General features: G+C 36.8%; 1 protein-coding gene across 1 annotated transcript in view; it reads left to right on the top strand.

Annotated features, from left to right (window-relative positions):
- The window catches only part of PARP8 (poly(ADP-ribose) polymerase family member 8), a 111,821-nt gene extending 107,471 nt beyond the window's left edge, over positions 1-4,350 (top strand). Inside the window, exons 23-26 of the mRNA XM_065739899.1 lie at positions 76-152; positions 1,078-1,147; positions 2,807-2,891; positions 3,923-4,350. Of these exons, the coding sequence (XP_065595971.1) occupies positions 76-152; positions 1,078-1,147; positions 2,807-2,891; positions 3,923-4,025 (335 nt within the window). The 3' untranslated portion in view covers positions 4,026-4,350. The remainder of the gene's footprint in view (positions 1-75; positions 153-1,077; positions 1,148-2,806; positions 2,892-3,922) is intronic.
- Positions 4,351-18,560: the final 14,210 nt, after the last annotated feature.

Here is an 18,560-nt window from a genome sequence, read left to right as displayed (position 1 = left end):
TTGCATTATCTATATTTAATTTTCCTACAGTGGTATTTATATGCCAGGGTATTTTACATTATTTTTATATCTTAGGGATGAACAAAAAGCAGCAGAAGGTGTCGGCTAAAGATGAGCCAGCTTCAAGCAGTAAGGGCAGCAACACGTCACAGGTACAGTAGTGTATCAGCTATCTCTGGAAGATTTATGGTTTTATTTTGGGAACCTGATATTTGAAAAGAAAGCAAAATAAAATCAACAAGTCAAAATACTGCCATCATCAAATACAGCCCAACTGCTCTAAGAATTTATGGAGCATACTGCAGGTTCCTGTGCTCTTCTTATCCAAGCAGAAGAATTTGGGAAAAGAATGAAAACAAAACACAGATAGCAGTATGTTCCTTGACAAGCCCTTGCTTTCTTAGCTGTAGAATTTTTACTGGAGAATGGTGCAAAAGGGGCTAAGAATAGCTTATTTTGGAAAGTGAGCACCGCTAGTCAGATGTTTTATTTTTTTTTTCATAATTTCTACACACTGAACCTTTAGAATTCCGCTTTATTTAAAGCAAACTTGTAGAAATTACATGTAGGACTGAATTCCGAGAAAGAAGTATGGCATCTGTCTCTACCACACAAGAACTCCAGAATAATCTATCTGTAGATAAAAATTATCTTACAAGGCCAGAATGCCTTGGAACTAAGGTGGCCAGTAAAGCATGAAGATAAATCAAGTAGCCAGAGAATCGGTGATTAAATCACTTTGGGTTTTTTGTTTTTGTTTTTTGTTTTTTTCTGATGTCAATTTGTTTATTGGTGAGATTGATTCTGTAATCAGTGTTTAACAGTAAAATTGATCCTTTTACAGTCAGCCGTTTTTCTTTCTGGATAAAGGAAATCAAACCTTTCCTATGATAATCCCCCCTCATAAAAGTTTTAGAAATTCTGATATATTTATAAATAAAGTAGAAATGTTTTAGGAAGACTGTTTCCATCTTTGCTTATGAATAAATCATTGCAAATAGCAGCTGTCTCCTTTGCCACTTTTTCACTGTTTATCTTACAGCAATAATTAAGTTTTCTCATGTTTTTACATCTCAGTCGCAGAAGAAAGGACAACAGTCACAATTTTTGCAAAGCCGTAACTTAAAATGCATAGCCTTATGTGAAGGTAAGCTGAAAGCCCTTGAAGAACTTCTCTAGCCATGATCACAGTTAAGCTGAATATAAATCAGTGTGACCTTTAGTTCCAGTATTGGTTGGTTTTAAGTAAAGAACTATGAGTAGGCATGTGAGTACTTGTTAGCAGCTCCTGACCTTTGTATTTCTGTTGAGAGTATTTCCTTCTTCAAACAAAAAGTGTAATACATGCTGAATTTTTATGTAGTAATCATACCATAGAGTCATAGAATGGCTTATGTTGGGACGCATCTTCAGGTCTACCCAGTTCCAGCCCTGTCATGAGAGGGCTGCCACTCACCAGATCAGGCTGTCCAGGGCCCCATGCAGCCCAGCCTTGAATATCTCTGAGAATGGGGCTGCGGAGAAAGGGACTTCTTATTTACTGTATAGTGATTGATCTGGTCATTCAAGCAAAATTCTTCATTTGAAGCAGTGATTTCTTCTAAGCTTCTAATGAATACATAAAACATTTCATCTTGAGAAGCGACACCTTTCACACTGAATTTTCAGGTGATTTTTTACTGCTCTGGCAGATTTGCTTTTCGTGAGTTAAACAATCTGTTCTTCTGGAGTTCTTCAGAATTCTTTTATGTTAAAAATACAATTCTTATGATTACCATTGTTCTTGAAAGACTTGGCTATTTGTAACATGGCAGATTTCGAGAACAAAGAATTATGAAATTTGAATAACAATTTATAATGATTCTCACTGGACGAACAAAAAGAAAATATATTGAACTCCATTTTCAGCATGTGTTTATTTTAAAAAGTTAAAAGTAAGATACTGTGTCAGATACGTTATTTCAAAATTCAAACTACTTTTATGCACCTATTTAAAGTACACATTTTTTTTATCTCTTGTGATTTAAAAATTACCATTCACGGAACAAATAATTTAAAAATTTTATATGCACTTTTTTTCTGGTAGCATTTAAATGCATTTATAGAAAATCTTTAAAGCATAGATTCGTAGCAAAGATTCTACATGTATTGATTTTATTTTGCTGTTAAACAGCCTAACATTGCTGTTTTCTAAACTGATCAAGTTTTGCTGGGATTCGCAATCCCTTTGATTACAGTTTTACCCTTTAAAAAATATTTGCTGTTACTGCAAATCCCTAATCTTTGGCAGCTCAATTTCAGGTGTTCTTTCATATCTTAGAATTGGGTCAGCCTCCATCAATCAGACATGTCTGAGCTAAAGACATCAGTTGACTCAAATCCTTCTTAACTTTCCTATGTGCATCTTAAACCAGGTTTTAATACATGTACTTTTTCACTTTCCCTGTTTACTGGTCTACAGAGCAGGTCTTGTTCCTTCATAGAACTTTATTTATGTAAAGTGCCGAATGATCATAAAAGCGAACTTTCATTTAAAATCAATGTGTTAAGAACTGGCTCACATACATCAAGCATTTGTGTTTCATGGAAAGTATAATGTATTTTGGAAGGAAGAATCTCGTTCATGTCCCTTTTTTTTACTAACAGAGAACTTGAAGACTATACTTTGCCATAGACGTACACTGGAAAACAAAATTTGCACAAAACTATTTAAAGTGTGTAAAAAAAAACCTAAAAAGCATATGTTTTAAACTGATAGCTTTCAGATGTGTTTTGATCACTATGAAATTTATTCTTTTCTTTACAGTGATAACCTCATCTGATCTGCACAAACATGGAGAGATTTGGGTAGTTCCCAACACAGACCATGTGTGTACAAGGTTTTTCTTTGTGTGAGTATAAACCTTTTAATATTCATGTTCTGTCTTTTCTAGGTCTTTTTTTTTCCTCATGTTCTGACAACAGTTGTAAATGAATGAGATTAAATATATTTATTTCTAATTCTTTAAAGTATCACTCTAGTTTTTATTTATGTCTATACTTTTTTCAGAAGATGCATGGATACATTAGTGGCAAAGCTTTAGTAGACATTTTTAAGTAAAAGAAAAAAATGCAGTGAATGGAATGTTACTGATTTTTCTTTTTCCCCTCTGCAGCATTACCTTATGTTGCTGTATGTTTGACCATCTTTTGCAAAATATCTCTTCTATTCACATGTATATTTTAAAGCTAAGGAATTAATTACTGAGAAAATGCTTCTTATCTGTGATGTGAGCATTCCCCTCTCAGCTATGACTTGTAATTTTACATTGACGCAGATTTCAGCCCTGCAAGAAGAGTTGCACAAACCAATGGAGAAGCACATATACTCTAGATTCACCAATGTTGGAGGTTTGCAGTGATTAGGATTGCTCTATCCTAAAAGCATTAAAGCTGTTATGGTGTCACCAATAAGCTGAGACCCCTTAGTGACAAAAGTTTAGTTAGTGCAGGCATTGCAGTGTCTTGGGTAATGCTTTGGTACCAGCTTTGTGCAGATTGATCCCTTTATACATCCAGCAAGAGGGGAACTGCTATCCAAGCTTCAGCACATTAGCAGCACTTCTGCTGGTGGCCCTGCAGAAGACCCATTTGGGTCCTAGTGTGTTGTTCTGCCTCAGGGTTCCAAAGACAATGGAAGTACTACCACATTCCTGAGTATGGGGTCTGCTTGTAACAGTGAAGTGCAGCAGAGCATTTTTAGTAGTAAGCTTGTTAACAGCCAGTATAAATGCTGGTAATTACTGAACGAAACTGAATTTGTGATGGTTTTAAGTAGATTGATAAAGCGCTAATTTGATTTTATTTTCTTCACTTTTTTTCTTTTTAGTTTAGATTAATAAAGCACTAATTGGATTTTATTTTCTTCACTTTTTTTTTTTAGTTATGAAGATGGTCAAGTGGGTGATACAAGTATAAATACACAGGAACCGAGCATTCATAAAGAGATTCTTCGAGTCATTGGCAATCAAACTGCTACTGGTTAAAAGGACCACTCTTATTTAATTGATGTGGTTTGGAAGCCTTCCTCAGTCTCAAAGCTGGATTTTGAACTGAAGAAGATGCAAAAAAACCCTAATTTATTATTATTATTCTAAGCAAATTAACCCTTTGAATACTTAACTGTTTTCTTACTTAGTATTTCTTATCTCATCAAAATACCTGAGATGGTATGAATTAACAACTGTTGGGGTGCAAAGTCTATTAACATACTACAACTAACAATAATTAAACAGGCATTTGGGTTGATCACAATAAACAGACTTTAAAAAAAGGAGTTTTGTGCTGATATTTTTATATTAAATTCTTCAATTGGACGTTTTAGTACTGTATACTGGTATTTTAAATTTAGAATGACTGAATTATGTGCAAGTGAGAAGATTTTATAGCAGAGAACTTGTATTATGCAGGATACTTTGCAATAAGTAAAATATTCTCATATTTAAACACAATAAAGGTTTGTCTGGAACACGTCAAATCAAAGAGATTGGTTACCTGCAGCTATCTTCAATTCATTTTATTTTACACAGGTGCAGCCAGGATTTAGAGTCAAAGGTTAAAACAATACAGTTTTGGCATAATGAGTGAAACAAAGAAAACTAATGACTCAGATGATGTATGTTTAGTTTTCTTTATCCTCACTGGAAACACTGTCATATCCACTCAGCAGCTCAATTAAAATTTTTAATTAAACAAGCATAGCAAACACCTAGAAATCTAGGAGCTGTCAACCTTCTTCTTATAAATTTATTTTTTATATACTAGATTTTATAGTTTTTTTCAATTCAACATGGTCCTTTAGCTTTTCCATTCTGACATCTATGAGATTACTCTGTGGTTAAATTTAGCTAAATAGGTAAAAAGTACCTGCTAAATTTGAGCTTTAATGTGATTCAGTTAACTGTTGTCACTACATCAAAAAACATAAACACAAAATTTACTGGTATCACCAAGTGAAAGACTTTTTATTAATTTATTAATTCGTTCTTAAGGGAAAACAAACCATTTCACATCTTTGGTATTTGAACTAGCAACTGCTTTTTCCAAGTAAGCATAATGGCAACGGGCGGGGGCCTGATCTCCAAAGCATAAAGCATATCCTATGCTCTGGCAGCTCTCACATTAGCTATCCTGCAGCATCACACTTTAAATATGGAGAGCAGTTCAACTTGTCTATCTGTGCCCTGAGAAAGGGCATCTCTAAAAGTAAAAATAATCTGAATTCTCCTTTAAGTTAGTCTATTAAGTTATCTTTGTAAATAGCATTACATCAGAGGACCAGCTAGTGTTTTTCTTTTGAACTGCATTAAGAAGATTAGGTTCACATTTATTAGTGACTCCTTTACTCTTTATTTGCTCCTCCCTTATTGTTTGCTGCAATTGAAATGCCCTGCGTGGTATTGTTGGACATACCTGCAGATGTTGAGCATTTTTTTGTTTGTGTTCCAGACTTACTTCCAGTGGACCTCAGTTTTTCTGGGTTCACATCCAGACTTGTCAACGCAATTCTGTTTTCAAAGCCCCTTTTTGCCCTTAAATTTTTGCTATTTGACATTCAACCTAATTTGGCAGACCCCTCATTTGAGAATTAGTACCTTAATTGTTATTATTTATGTTGGGACACTGGTTGACTTCTTGAAACAAAGAGAATTCCTGAAATATTTCAGTCTGCATAAGGACTGCATTAGTTTGAGTAGCTGCACAAAATCCACATAGTTCAGAAATTGAGCTGAAAACCTGGAGTGCTCATCCCTCCACAGTTTGTCCTGCAGTAAGTCCAAATCATTCTCTTTATGCAAAACACAGAAAGAGACTAGAAAGTCCTCAAAAATTCCCTTATTCCTTTAATTATAAGATATATTTGTCTTATAGTTTGCCAGTATGAGAGGCCTCCTCAAAATAAATAAATAAATAAATAAATAAAAAGGGAAGAACAAAATATAACCACATATGAACTGGAGAAGCCAAATAAGCAGGCATTTTCATAGTTCCCTGAAGCTGCAGCAGAGTCACAAGAGAACCCCTTTAGAAGAAGCTGAGAAGGATAGCTTTAGGAACTAGCAATGGCAGTGAATTAGCATTGCTTGGCATAGTGATGTCGTGTTGCTTGCCATTTTTTTGCCATCTTAAGTACTGTCATTGAAAAGGGGAGAAAAAACATATATCTGCCAAATTTTAAGACTGCTCAAAATATTGTCGTATATGGAAGAGAGAAAGGGGAATTGTGAAGGAAAACAGAGTTCAGAGGTGTGTGACCAGACCTTGCTGTTGTAAAATGACAACAATACTTCAAGGAGTGTTGAAGGAAGTGGCTGAAATCTGGGGACAACAAAAGATGACCAAGAGTAAGACATAAATATGATGAGCATAGGCATTACAAATCACTGACAGGTACCATTAAGAGCTCAAATGCCCCCATGTTTGTAGTGGGGAAAAGAGATGGGGCTAATAAAGCGGCAGTATTGTGTCTGGGGGAACTGGGCCATCTGAAAAGGCAACAAGGCCATGGGACACTCCAAGGACTCAAGCCTAGTATTGCAAGCAAAGCAATGGAATTAATGGTTCACTTGCTACTCAGTAACTCAGTCAATTTTTTAATTTGCCTAAATGGAAACCTCTTTGTGTTACTTCATCTGCAGGTGAAACTAAGTCTTCAGATTGTTCCTGTAGATAAGTGTTCTTATTGTATTTTTTTTTAAGATTAAGGGAAAAGGAGATTTTCTGTGTGGACTTCTCAGTCAAAAATAGATATCCTTTCTGTAGCAAACTTCAAAATCGAAACCAATAATAATCGAAACAAATATAAACTTTTCACAGATAGCTTTTAATCACAGAGAAAAGAAAGCCCCAGGCTCTATTACTCTCCTTGGTATAAATCTCCATGAAGCTGTGTCTATCTATCTGTGACTGTGTCCGGCATGGAGTAACTGAGGGAGTTCTTGGGGTGGAACTTTCTAACTTATTCCTACATCCCACACCAAATTACAAACCCACAAGCATGAGGGTTTGATGGAGAAATTATGTTAATTCTTTAATGTTGCACCCAAATTAAAAATTTGCCTATTTGTATTTGTGTAAGTATTTTAAACATTGAGAAAGGAATAAAAAAGATGCTTTTAAACCTTTCTTGAAACTCAGTATTTAGCATTCAAGGGGTTAAGCAGTTTGGGTTATTTTCTTATATAATATATGATCAGCATAACTATTTTCTTCAGCAGTGCTAAACTGTTTTGATCACCTAAGTATTTGGCTCTGCATTACTAATCATATAATAGCCAATTTGTATGATACTCTGCTTAATGTTTTAGAGGAACTAGTTGATCACACCAGAATTGTTTATGCTTGTGTTTTCTCTAAAGCCCTTGAAAAACTGTTACTGATGCTGTATAATTTTAATATTATAGCTGTTGGTACTAAAAATGCATCTGTTGAATAATGCTAAGATTATGCTTTTGTTAATACAAACAGAAGACCACTTCCAAATGAATACTTTGGGCTTAGATCAATTATACTGTGCTTATAAATCATTTTCTACTTTGGAAATATTTAGCCTACTTTCAACACTGATAAGTAGAAAGTGAAAAAAAAAAGTGCTAACCAAAATGAAGAGGATGATGATTTAAAAAAAAAAAATAAATGTAGAAAGAGTGTATAGTGACTTTAGCATTACGTTAATTAAAAAGGATTTCTTCTTGGTTGTAGAAGATAAAAGTCAAATAAAAAGAGTACTTGTTGTGACTGATAGGGTCAGTCAGAGCAAAAGCACTCTGTAATCTTAGCATTTTCAAAGCATGCAGGTTTGGGGTCTGACCCTGCATTGTTCTAAACACCCACTGCAGGTGCTGGGGGTTGGGCCCTTGAACAAATGTAGGTATTTTTTGTACATGTCATTCCTGGCTCTTGTGGTAAGTATTTTACAGGCCTCTGATGCCAAGGCCTGCTGGTATCAGCATGCGAGCTCCATGCTTGGGTAGGCCATGGCATGGCTTCTTTTTCTACCCAAGAGTCGGGCAGCAGTGGAGGCCTCGGTGGTGAGGATGGCAGGGAGAAATGGCAGGAGAGGTCCTAGCAGTCAGCCTCACCATGCCCTCACAGGGCGTACGGTTGTTTCCTAGGGTGCAGCAGGATGCAGCACTGTGAAAAGCTGCAATGTGCAAACCTCAGTGTGGGGTGGGGCTCCTGCTGGCATCATTGGAAGTGCTACCATAAGGGAAAAGATGGGCCCATGGGTTAAATGCAGCAAAGCTGCTTGTTGGCAGAGCAGATAAAGCAAGTGTAGGGCTGGAAGTGGTTTAGAAAGTACCATGAGTCCAATCAGCCAGGGCTGTAATAATAACCAAATTTATTCCTTGAAGCACTGAGGAGTAGAGGTAAGCTCATACCTCAGAGGGGATAAATAAACAAAATTCAAAGCAAGGCAGCTCTCTGCATGCGCAGTGTCACGTACAGTGCACGAGGCTGTCTGTCACAAGGGGATCGAATCTCTGGATTCGGCTTTGGACACTTTGGGTGTGAAGTGCAGGGCTCCACCGCCTCATCATGGGGTCAGTTCTGGCTGCCTCCCAGCAGCAGCCTCTGCCATGAGCGGGTGAGTGAAATACCGAGCTGCTCCCTGCTGTGAGGAACGCCGGGCGCGTTGGGTGTTCCTGCTCTGCCGGGGAACGGCAATGATGTATATTGCAGCCCATCACACTTTGCATTGGGGTTTTGTATGATAAACTAGGTATAAGATTTTTGTAACAAGAAAACAAAATAGAATTAAAGTAGTAGTTAGTTCAACGTATCTAATGTGTGAAAAAGCTGTTGAAAAGTAGATTACATTAAGTGTTTACCAGCAAGTCAGTAAAAGTACTCCTTATACACATATAATTTAATGTTCTAAAGAATAATTTTATATTTACCCAATATGTATTGTATCTTTGAATTTTAAGAAGCATCCACTCCTTTCTGTAAACATAAAATATGCCTATGTTTCTTTTAACTCTACAACCTTTTTTTCTCTGAATAAATATATTAAATTCTGTGCACAAAATAGTACCGCCGCCTGCTATTTAGCCTATGGTGCCTTAGAGTTACTACAAATATTTAACAAAATGTACATAATGTAAATACTGCCAGGAGATCACTAAGGCCAAATATTTTCTCTATTCACTTTTTACTGCACTTGCTTTCTATTGCTATTTAAGCCTCTTTTATCCAGATTTGTAACAGTTATAACATTGTAGCCAATGTAAATGTTTACTTTCAATAAATCAGAATTTGTTCAATAAGCACTGTGCATTTGAGCACTGTTTTAAGAGCTCTGTTCGATGTTTAAAACAGTCTTTTAAAAATTAAAATAAATTTAATGCAGTTTCTGGACTTCTGCTAGTCTCAGCAGCATCTAAAGCTTATTCCACGGTTATACACATTACTGGAGAAAAATTTTTCTGCACCACTGTTTTTAAAAACACTTAGATGAACAGTAAAACCAGCCCTGCATGCTGCGTTTATAGGAATGATCTACATGACTCCTCAAATAGAGAAACTGGAATTAAAGCAGGATATTGTGTGTATAGTACAAAACGCATAAGGATATCTCAAGATGCATTTCATAATTGCTTTTAAAGAAATTCTGTCTTTCTGTAGAACTGTTTCTGTCATGAAAGCAGAAAATATATGAAGAACCTTGTAGTACTTAAAGGGAGTTTGTTTAAAGTATAAACGCACATCTGCAACTCATAAAATATGCAGACATTTGTGGGACTGTTTATTAATTCAGTGAGTGTACTATTTTTTTTCTCTAAGTCTGAGCTCATTTTAATTATAGGGATGGATATTAACTTGTATCTTTGAGAAATTTTTGCTTTTGTTTTGTTACTGCGGATTTTGGACTGTAAATGTTGAAGTGATGCTGTTACTCTGGATGCTGACAAGTATTTCACACATATAAATATGGCAAGGGAAAGAAATTATGTTGTTGCAATTCCAAATAGCTGATCATTTGGAATCTTGAGGGGGGTGCTTGAATTCTGTAGCAGAAATGATACTCTTTTTTGGGAGCACTTCATATCTGGAAGAAATAACTTCCAAGCTTGCAACCTAACAGTTGAAACAGTTGTGAAATCTCAGACTAACACCAGTAGCCACACATAGCAGGAGGGCTGGGATTTGTACCAACTCTGGAACTGCTGCTCCATTCCCAAACTGCTGCATCACTTACCCTCTCTATCAGTAGTCAATTGTATTCACCTATCGAGCCATTCAGCGTGGTACCCTGTGAGATTAATAATCCAAACACTAACTGAAAGCAAAACAAAAGTATTGCACGGGAGCAGAGCTGATTTCAAATGCATACACTGCCTTTTTGCAAGGAAGAAAAGCAGAAAATCTTTTAAGAAAAGATCCAATGGCTGTTGGAAAGAGTATGTGCTGTATTTCTTCAGCTGTGTTTACATGCTAGGCCAGCTTCTTTTTTGTACATTACTGTACAGTCCAGATTCCAGCAAATAATTTTGTATCTGTCGCAGAGCCATGGCTCTGTTCAAGAGGGATGAGTCCACGTGAAGTGTTATTAGGCTGCAGTAACTGAATAAAGCCAGTAGTAGCTGAGGACCACAATGTGACATTGACCCAGCTCTCAGCAGTGCAAGCTCTCTGATTGCTACAGAGAAGAAATGTGAAGGAGTGTAATAAGGACTTACCTTGGAGCTTGCAGAAGTCTAGCACCAAAACAGGTGAAAAAGAGCAAAAAACAAACAAACACCAGAGCAGATTTTAAATTGGAATTCTCTTTTAATTAGTCCATATAGTAGCTCCCTTAGGATGATTTTCTTAAACGTGGTTAACATTTTCTGTTCCTGTTTGAGGGGAAGAAGTATAATTCAACACAAGGAAACACCTCAGGATGGGGTGCAAGACTGTTTTAGCAGCAGCACAAGTGTAGCAAGCCCCTGTGCAAGGCATCAGTTACTGGATTTCAGCCAGCTCCAGAAAACTGGCATTTTGCAAAACACTGAAGCAGTGGAAATAGCACTAGGAGCAGGAACAGTATCTGCTGCAGAAGCAAGAACAGCATGAGTCTCAAGAGAACGTCTGGAAAAAAAATACAGGAACTTCTGGCTTAAGGTTTGATCAACAAAAGCCAGAGCTTATCATCAGCAAAGCAATTCTAATTTGTAACTTTTAAAAAGAATGCTTTCCATTGTTTAGGAGAAATGGGGGCAAAAAAAGTTAGTTTTCTTCAGCATTCTGGCTTGTGGCTATGTCCTACTATACATGTATACACTGAAGTGCTTATAGCTGCAGCAACAGCAGCTTTCTTCAGATCTTGGGATCATTTAGCCTTAGAAGGCTGACAGTTCCTTGTATCCTACCCCATATTTTACTTACAGATTCTGATGAATCTGGACTGGTAAGGCAACTCAGAATGGGGAGAAATATCTGGTAATTTCCTTCTTGTAGAATGGGAATGGGTGTTCTGATCAGATCGTTATTCCCATGTGAGCTGTTGAACAAAGAATTTTTCTGACTGGCTAAGAAAAAGAACTCTTGTTCCCTCCTTCCCTGTCAGACAAATAGTATAGGTTTTGGGGGATTGCTGCTCACAGCCATCTGCCAAGTTTGATTCACTATGTGGAAGTTTGAGGATGAGAGAAATCAGAACCCAAGCTAATTTTAATACATATTTTACTTTTTTTTTTTTTTTGGTACAAATATGTCTATGTAGAAATATATGTAAAAATGTAAATACATGTGCATCTGTAATATGTGAACATGAAAATATTTCTGTTGATGCAAAATTAAGAAAGAAGATATCACTGTTTACAACACTTTCAACAGGTGAGATACTCAACAATGGTACATTTTGTTAGGTCTCATTTGCTGTCTATTTGGCCATGACAAGTGGTGCCAGAAGCTTTTGAATTCCTGCCCGTGAAGGGTTTCACAGTGCAAGTCATGCTCATGTGTACATGGTACTTCTTAGCTGGCATCCTGCTCTTCGTGCACTATTGTGTCTGTGTGAAATTGTATTATTCCATTATTTGCCTCTTTATTATTTCCACAAACTTAGATTTCATCTTGCTGTGCTAACCAGTAGGATGTGAGTACTAGAAAAACAGAATATGTTCTGTGCTTGCTGAACTACTCCTGCTTGTAGCATTATTGTTTCATCTTGGTTAAAAATCTTCTTGTTTTCTGGCTATCATTTGTGAAGGAAACTCCAAAGTCTTCCTTATCACACTTTCTACTTGTTCCTTCAGACATTTTGCTCTTTGGACCTATGCACCTATGCATCTTTGTTCAGCAGCATCTCTGGACTGTACCAGTAACACCTGAACCATTAGTGTGCTGGTTACAAAAGTCCTTGGGTGGCTGCTGACAGCTCACTAAAGATGGCCCTGCGTCTCTATCTGGACCTTTTTGCCCAGAATGTGTTTGTTTGTTTGTTTTTTTGAAGTCTCCAGTAGTCACTTCCACTACTTAGATTCTGAAAAGTTATATTGAAAAAATGAGTTTGTAGAGCTGTTTTATATTCTGTTGTTCAATAACTTCATGTTCTGTTTGGCTATGCTAATGTGACCTGACTTTCTAATCTATTGCACATCTCTTCCCCGTCACTCACTCTTTTGCTCAAACATCTAGCCTTAAGAAAGGCATCAGATATTAGCTTTAAAATACAATACTGAGGATTTTTTAGTTAAAATGCAAAAATGTGCAGCTATGAATTATAAAAAGTATGGTAATGACAGTCCTGCAGAATAAAAAGCATGTGTGCAAGTTATTAACTTATGCATGAGAACAGGCCTGTGTATCTGCAAGAGTATGCAGAGAAGGATGCTGTTAAAGCTAAAGAATTTTATCTTCATAATTTCCTCTCATAATTTCCATTCATACATGCAGAACTGGTAGTGTAAGAACCTGTTGTTCTTGTTATATCTTTAAGTAGGGTTCTCTTGGGTTACCAGTCTTTCCAGATTCTTCTTTTCCTGTGGTCTTGTTAGGAAAGCTTACTGGAGTCTTACTTACTTCAATGTATGTTATTGATATCCTGGATTAATCTGCTTTGATAGTTTTTATAACTAGTTTGAAATTGACTTTTTCATCAATAAGCCACCACAAATATTTGCTTTCTTCCTGCAGAAATTTTTTACATTTTAAAACACAAGTTTATTTAGAAAAAAAATTACTTTTTTTTTTTTCTTAATTGGATTTCCACAGCCTGGACAGCATATGCATCAGTGTACTGTAACTATCCATGAAATGATCCAAATGAGGGTTGGCTTTGTTTTCATTTTTATGACACCGTTAACGTAATGGGTAAAGCTAAAAGTTCTGTCAGTTCTGATCTAATTCTGTTATGTGTAAATAATTTTGTTTTGTGTAAAAAGTTTGTTTACAGACTGCTTTGTGGATATATATTCATGTATATTCAACTTGCCAACTCCAGTCTGTGCAACTGCAAGGAAAGAAGTAAAGCTACAGGAAAGATGTGGTTCATGGCTTGTGCTGACACCTGAACTATGCCTGTAAGTTGCGCAGGAGTTCATGGAGAATACAATTATGCAGAGGATCAGGATAGCAGTTTTATGAGTCATATAATTGTCTTCCATGGCCAGAAGTGTTCTTATGCCTGTTCAATTTGCTTGTATAGGCACAGCCATCCCAGTCAAACTCAGAAAGTTTGTTTGTCTACACCTAGGTCTTCACCTACTCTACAGCAGAGAAGCTATTCTTTGGTGGAAGACTGTATTTCCAAAGCAGTGTTCTGCTGACTTTCACTTTGTAGTCTCCTGTGGGGAAAGCAAATACAAAATGGATGAAGGATGCTATTACTTTGATTTGCTGCATTATTCCTACAGTGTGAATAAACAAGTCACTCCACAGTATTTAAGTCAATCATGATTCAAGCTTCTAAAATGACTTCAATATCAACAATAATTACCTTTGTTTTCTATACATGCTTACATACATACACATGCATATACCTTTGAATTCTGACTGGAAAGTCATTGTTTGAGTACAGGAAAGTAGTGACCATTGTTTCATTATCTACAGCAGAGAGATTGTCTAACTTAGCAAAGACAGCTGAGTGAGTAGAGTTCATCCATGAACAGTCATTTATTGCCCCACTCTGCTGAGCAGAAACTACTGAATCCTGTTTGTGGCTTTATTAAAAATAAATAAATAAATAAAGGGAGCCAGCATCCACTGGAAATTTCAGTCTCTGTGATAACAGCAGATTCAAAACTAAGCTTCTTGAGGTGTAAGATTTGCGATTTAACATATTCCATCTCACCAGTCCCTAAACAAGGATTTGATTAAATACTTGTACTTTTTTTATTATTATTATTATTTTTTTTCACCAGAAACTTTCTCTGGGCACATAACTATAACCAAAAACTTTTCTAACTGTAAAAGCCATTGCTAGTTAATCACAGCTGTGTCAGTTTAAAGATGTGATTTCCACGACTTAGTCCTTTAGATTTATGATGCTCTCTATGAATTTTATTTTTCCCCCACATTATGAATGCCTCATTTCTCTTGAGAGCCATAAAAACTTGAAAGGTATAGTAGCAATATGTAACACAGACTTCCTTGCACCCTCTTACTGGTCTGCATAAAACCTGAATTGAGGTACTCATTTCCTGTAGTGATTAATCAACATAATGTGATCACTTGATGAAAATCATGCTATAGTAGTTAGATATTTTGAAGGGGTGGTGGTGGTGGTGGTAGTTTTTTTGTTTGTTTCACTGAACTCCTTCAGCAGTAAGTGAAATTTATTTTTTCCTTTTTCTACTGGCTTGAACTCATATCTTTATATTTACTTTCCATTTTATTTCTTTACATCTGGATGTTGGTCTAAACAGCCTCAGGGTACTTAAAAGCAGAAAAGAAGAGAAAGCAGTTTTACTTACAGGTTCATTTCTATACCTTCTATACTGTACTAGATAGTCAGTATGAAGAGGACCCGGTGAGCGCTATTTTTCCAAGCTGGATTTTGTTGGGCAGTCAGTTCTTCCCACAGGATGCATCAGACAGTGTGTCTGGAAATCTGGACATTGCCTCAGATTCCCTCTGATATGAGCTAACTCCAGGCATACCTGAGCCGTAGAGCCTTAACCTTCTCCTGTTTGCCTGGTTATTTTTGCTTTTGCCTTCTGCTATCTAACTTTAGGAGGTTAAAGCTGAACTATTTTTAGTTCAGCTCCAGCAGCTTCAAATACTCTCCTGGGGAAAGGCACACATTCTTGATCAAGAAAATTCTTCTTACTACACTAACATTTTAATCATTTGCATAATTTTATGTAACTTTTTAGTGCTGTGTTTAAAGTATGCCCCATCAAGAAAATCACCTATCAGGAAACATCAGTTAACTACTTACTTCATGTTATCTTTCCTGGGCAGTTTCTGTGCACTCAAAACCCGTCTCCTCACCTCTCCCTGTGTTTGCACCAGACAGCATTCCCTCTGCCTCATCTTATGTCTGTATGAGTTTCACATATAAAGAGGCATGTGCCCTGTCCCATCATCAGAAGGCTTGACTTTTTCCCCATCTGGATTTGCTGTATTACCAGACAAGTCACTAATCACATGGCTTTGATCGAATGAATCACCTTCCCCCTTGTAAAAAAATGTAAGCTGATAGAAAAATCAGCAGAATGTGTGCACTTCATGATGTACTTATTGCGATAATACATGATTGTTTTGAGATATAACAGTAGAAAGATAAAAACAGTTTGAGCTTCCACACACTTCACGCACTTTCAGACACATTCAGACATTTTTCAAGCTTTCTGCTCACCTCAGTATGATCATAACTGGATTCTCAACAATGCTTAAAATGTGGTCTGCTTCTTCCTCCAACAATCCCCTGAACCACATGCTGCACTCCCTAAGCTTCCATGACGGCCTGCCTTTTCTATTTGTGTATGGCAATCCTGTGAGAGATCTACCTTGAAAGCCTTTTTTCCCACAGGCGTGAATGCAGAATGTCACACTCACAGAGGAGTATCACTGAGAAACTGTGCCTGTTAGAAGGCAGGAACCTCTTTTTGGATGCTACTCAGCCCTGTGTAAAATGTTCAGGACCTAAGAGTGGTGGATTATTCCATGCTGAAAAACAGGAGGTGAGATCTGGGGCTTCCCTCTGTTTCAAGAATTCCCCTTCCATTACCACTTACCTGCTGCACTGCAGCAGTTCTCAACTCATAGCTCATCCAAAGACACAGCACAAAACTCTAAAAGGAGGTGAGCACAGAGTAATGTAATCATGTCTGTAATACACCCAAAAGAATTGAACTCAAGGAGAATAATTATTTTATAAAATTCAATTATTTTTTTTTTATTTTGTAAAAGTGATAGCAAGTATTTTCTAGATTATGTCATTGCTTGTGTGGGCAGAGAGGAGATAGATATTCCTTCAGCAGTCTTAGCGTGAGCAGAGCAGGTGGTCCCTGAGGACAGCAGGTGGAGAACCACATATTCACCCCCTCACTGGGTGCTGCCAGCCTGATGGACAAAGAAAACATGGAAAACATCCTGCCACAGCTTTGTCAGTTCTTTACAGTAGAGCATATATTATTGAATTATAGTCATCTAACAATGAGAACTATAGACCCAAGTCTCCTGCTCGTGTAAAACTATACACTTTCATAAAAGCCAGCACCATCTTTGGCAGCCTTTAAATAAAGGAGTTGAGCCATGCACAGTTGTTTAAAGAATGGATATAACCCGCCTAAATCCAAATTACAAAAGTGTTTGACTATCTGCCTGATAGGCATCAAATCTCTGAAAAAATAATAGCATTTTAAGTTTTCTGATAACTAATGTTAGGTGACTCTTGGCTTGGATATAGATGTATGCTGTTCTTTTACAGGGTGCAACTCTCCCTACACATTGTACCAGTGTACAGTCACTCTGATTTTATTCTTAAGATTCATCTGTCACTGTCATCTTCATCTTTTCTGGTTTGTAATCCCAGTTTTTCCAAGACCTTGCTAGACTTCCAAGAATTCTCCAGTGATAGCCAACTCAAAGGGGAATGCTGGGAGCTTTTAAGGATGAAGCTCAAATTTTGAGGTCATTTATTTCATTCTGTCCATATGGTCTTGTTTATGCCTTATAAACCTGCAAAGAATAGTGTTTATTCTTATCACAGAAGACATTTTTAATATGTTATATAATACTTGAAGTTTTGTTTGCTTCTTAGAGGAATGATGTATTAAAAACATACTTTTACTACTGACCTTTTACATGATTGTAATATTTGTTAACAGCACAGGTAATGACAAAAAATAAAGCTAGCTAACAGAACATTCCTAGGTTTAATTAGATTTTTTTTTTCCTGAGGGGAAATAACAAATACACAATAGTAGTACTTCTATTCCAAATTTGCTAGGCTTTGAGATTAGATTTGACAATATTTCTTCTTTCTACCAATATAGATTTTAGTCTTTTGTCTCCATTTTTATTATTGCAATGAATTATGTAAACTGATAATTATCATTATCAGCTGTGTTGAAGTAATGAAAAGTGTTATCAGATATGGCATTTGGCCACAGGCTGTATAACCAAAATACTTTAAATTTATAAACACTTACGAACGGGGGGGGGGGGGGGGGGGGTGTGTGTGTTAAGGATCTACAAGCCCCAAGGTTTAGATTTGTACTTCATGCGTCATTGAGAGTGCTCATCAATTAACAGATCTTCTTTTCTGTAGTATGATACAATAAATTATCTATATTAATAACTGAATATTTACTTCCTATAGAATCACAGAATCATAGAATTACCAAGGTTGGAAAAGATCTACAAGATCATCCAATCCAACCAACCTCCTATCATCAATCATTCTCACTAGACCATGTCCTTCAACACAATGTTTAAACGTTCCTTAAATTCCTCCAGGGTCAGTGACTCCACTGCCTCCATGGGCAGTCCATTCCAGCACCTGACCACTCTTTTGGAGAAGAAATATTTCCTAACAGTCTGAATTTCCCCTGGTGCAACTTAAAGCCATTCCCTCTCATCCTATCACTAGTTACATGAGAGAAGAGGCCAAATCCCAGCTTGCTGAAACCTCCCTTCAGGTAGTTGCTGATCCTGTCCAGATCCCTCTGTAGGCCCTCAATACCCCCAGGTGGATTGACACTTCCAACCAATTTGATGTCATCTGCAAACTGAGCGTGCACTCAGTGCCCTTGTTCAGGTCATCAATAAAGGTATTATGCCCATAAAAGGGTCAGTTCAAAAGCACTGTGATATTGGCTCATCTTCCTCCAGCAGTAGCCTAGAGAGACCTCGTAATCTTGGAATATGATGTGGTTCTTTTTATATGTTCATCCTGTATAAGTGTCTTCTCACCAAGATGTGATCTAGCACAGGGCTGCTAGAGGATACCGATTAAGTTATGACATGGACATTTGTGTACTATATGACTTACATTTTAATAACATGCTTAATATAATTAAGATTTTATTATTTTTATTTGGAAAAAACTAATAATGATTTTTTTAAAATAAATAAAATCAACTAGA

This window comes from Cyrtonyx montezumae, unplaced genomic scaffold (genome assembly GCF_038088225.1).
Source record: "Cyrtonyx montezumae isolate F1298 unplaced genomic scaffold, pur_monq_1.0 scaffold_25, whole genome shotgun sequence".
Taxonomy (NCBI): Eukaryota; Metazoa; Chordata; class Aves; order Galliformes; family Odontophoridae; genus Cyrtonyx; species Cyrtonyx montezumae.
The sequence above is the reverse complement of the archived record's forward strand: the minus strand, read 5'-3'. Positions and strand labels throughout refer to the sequence as shown.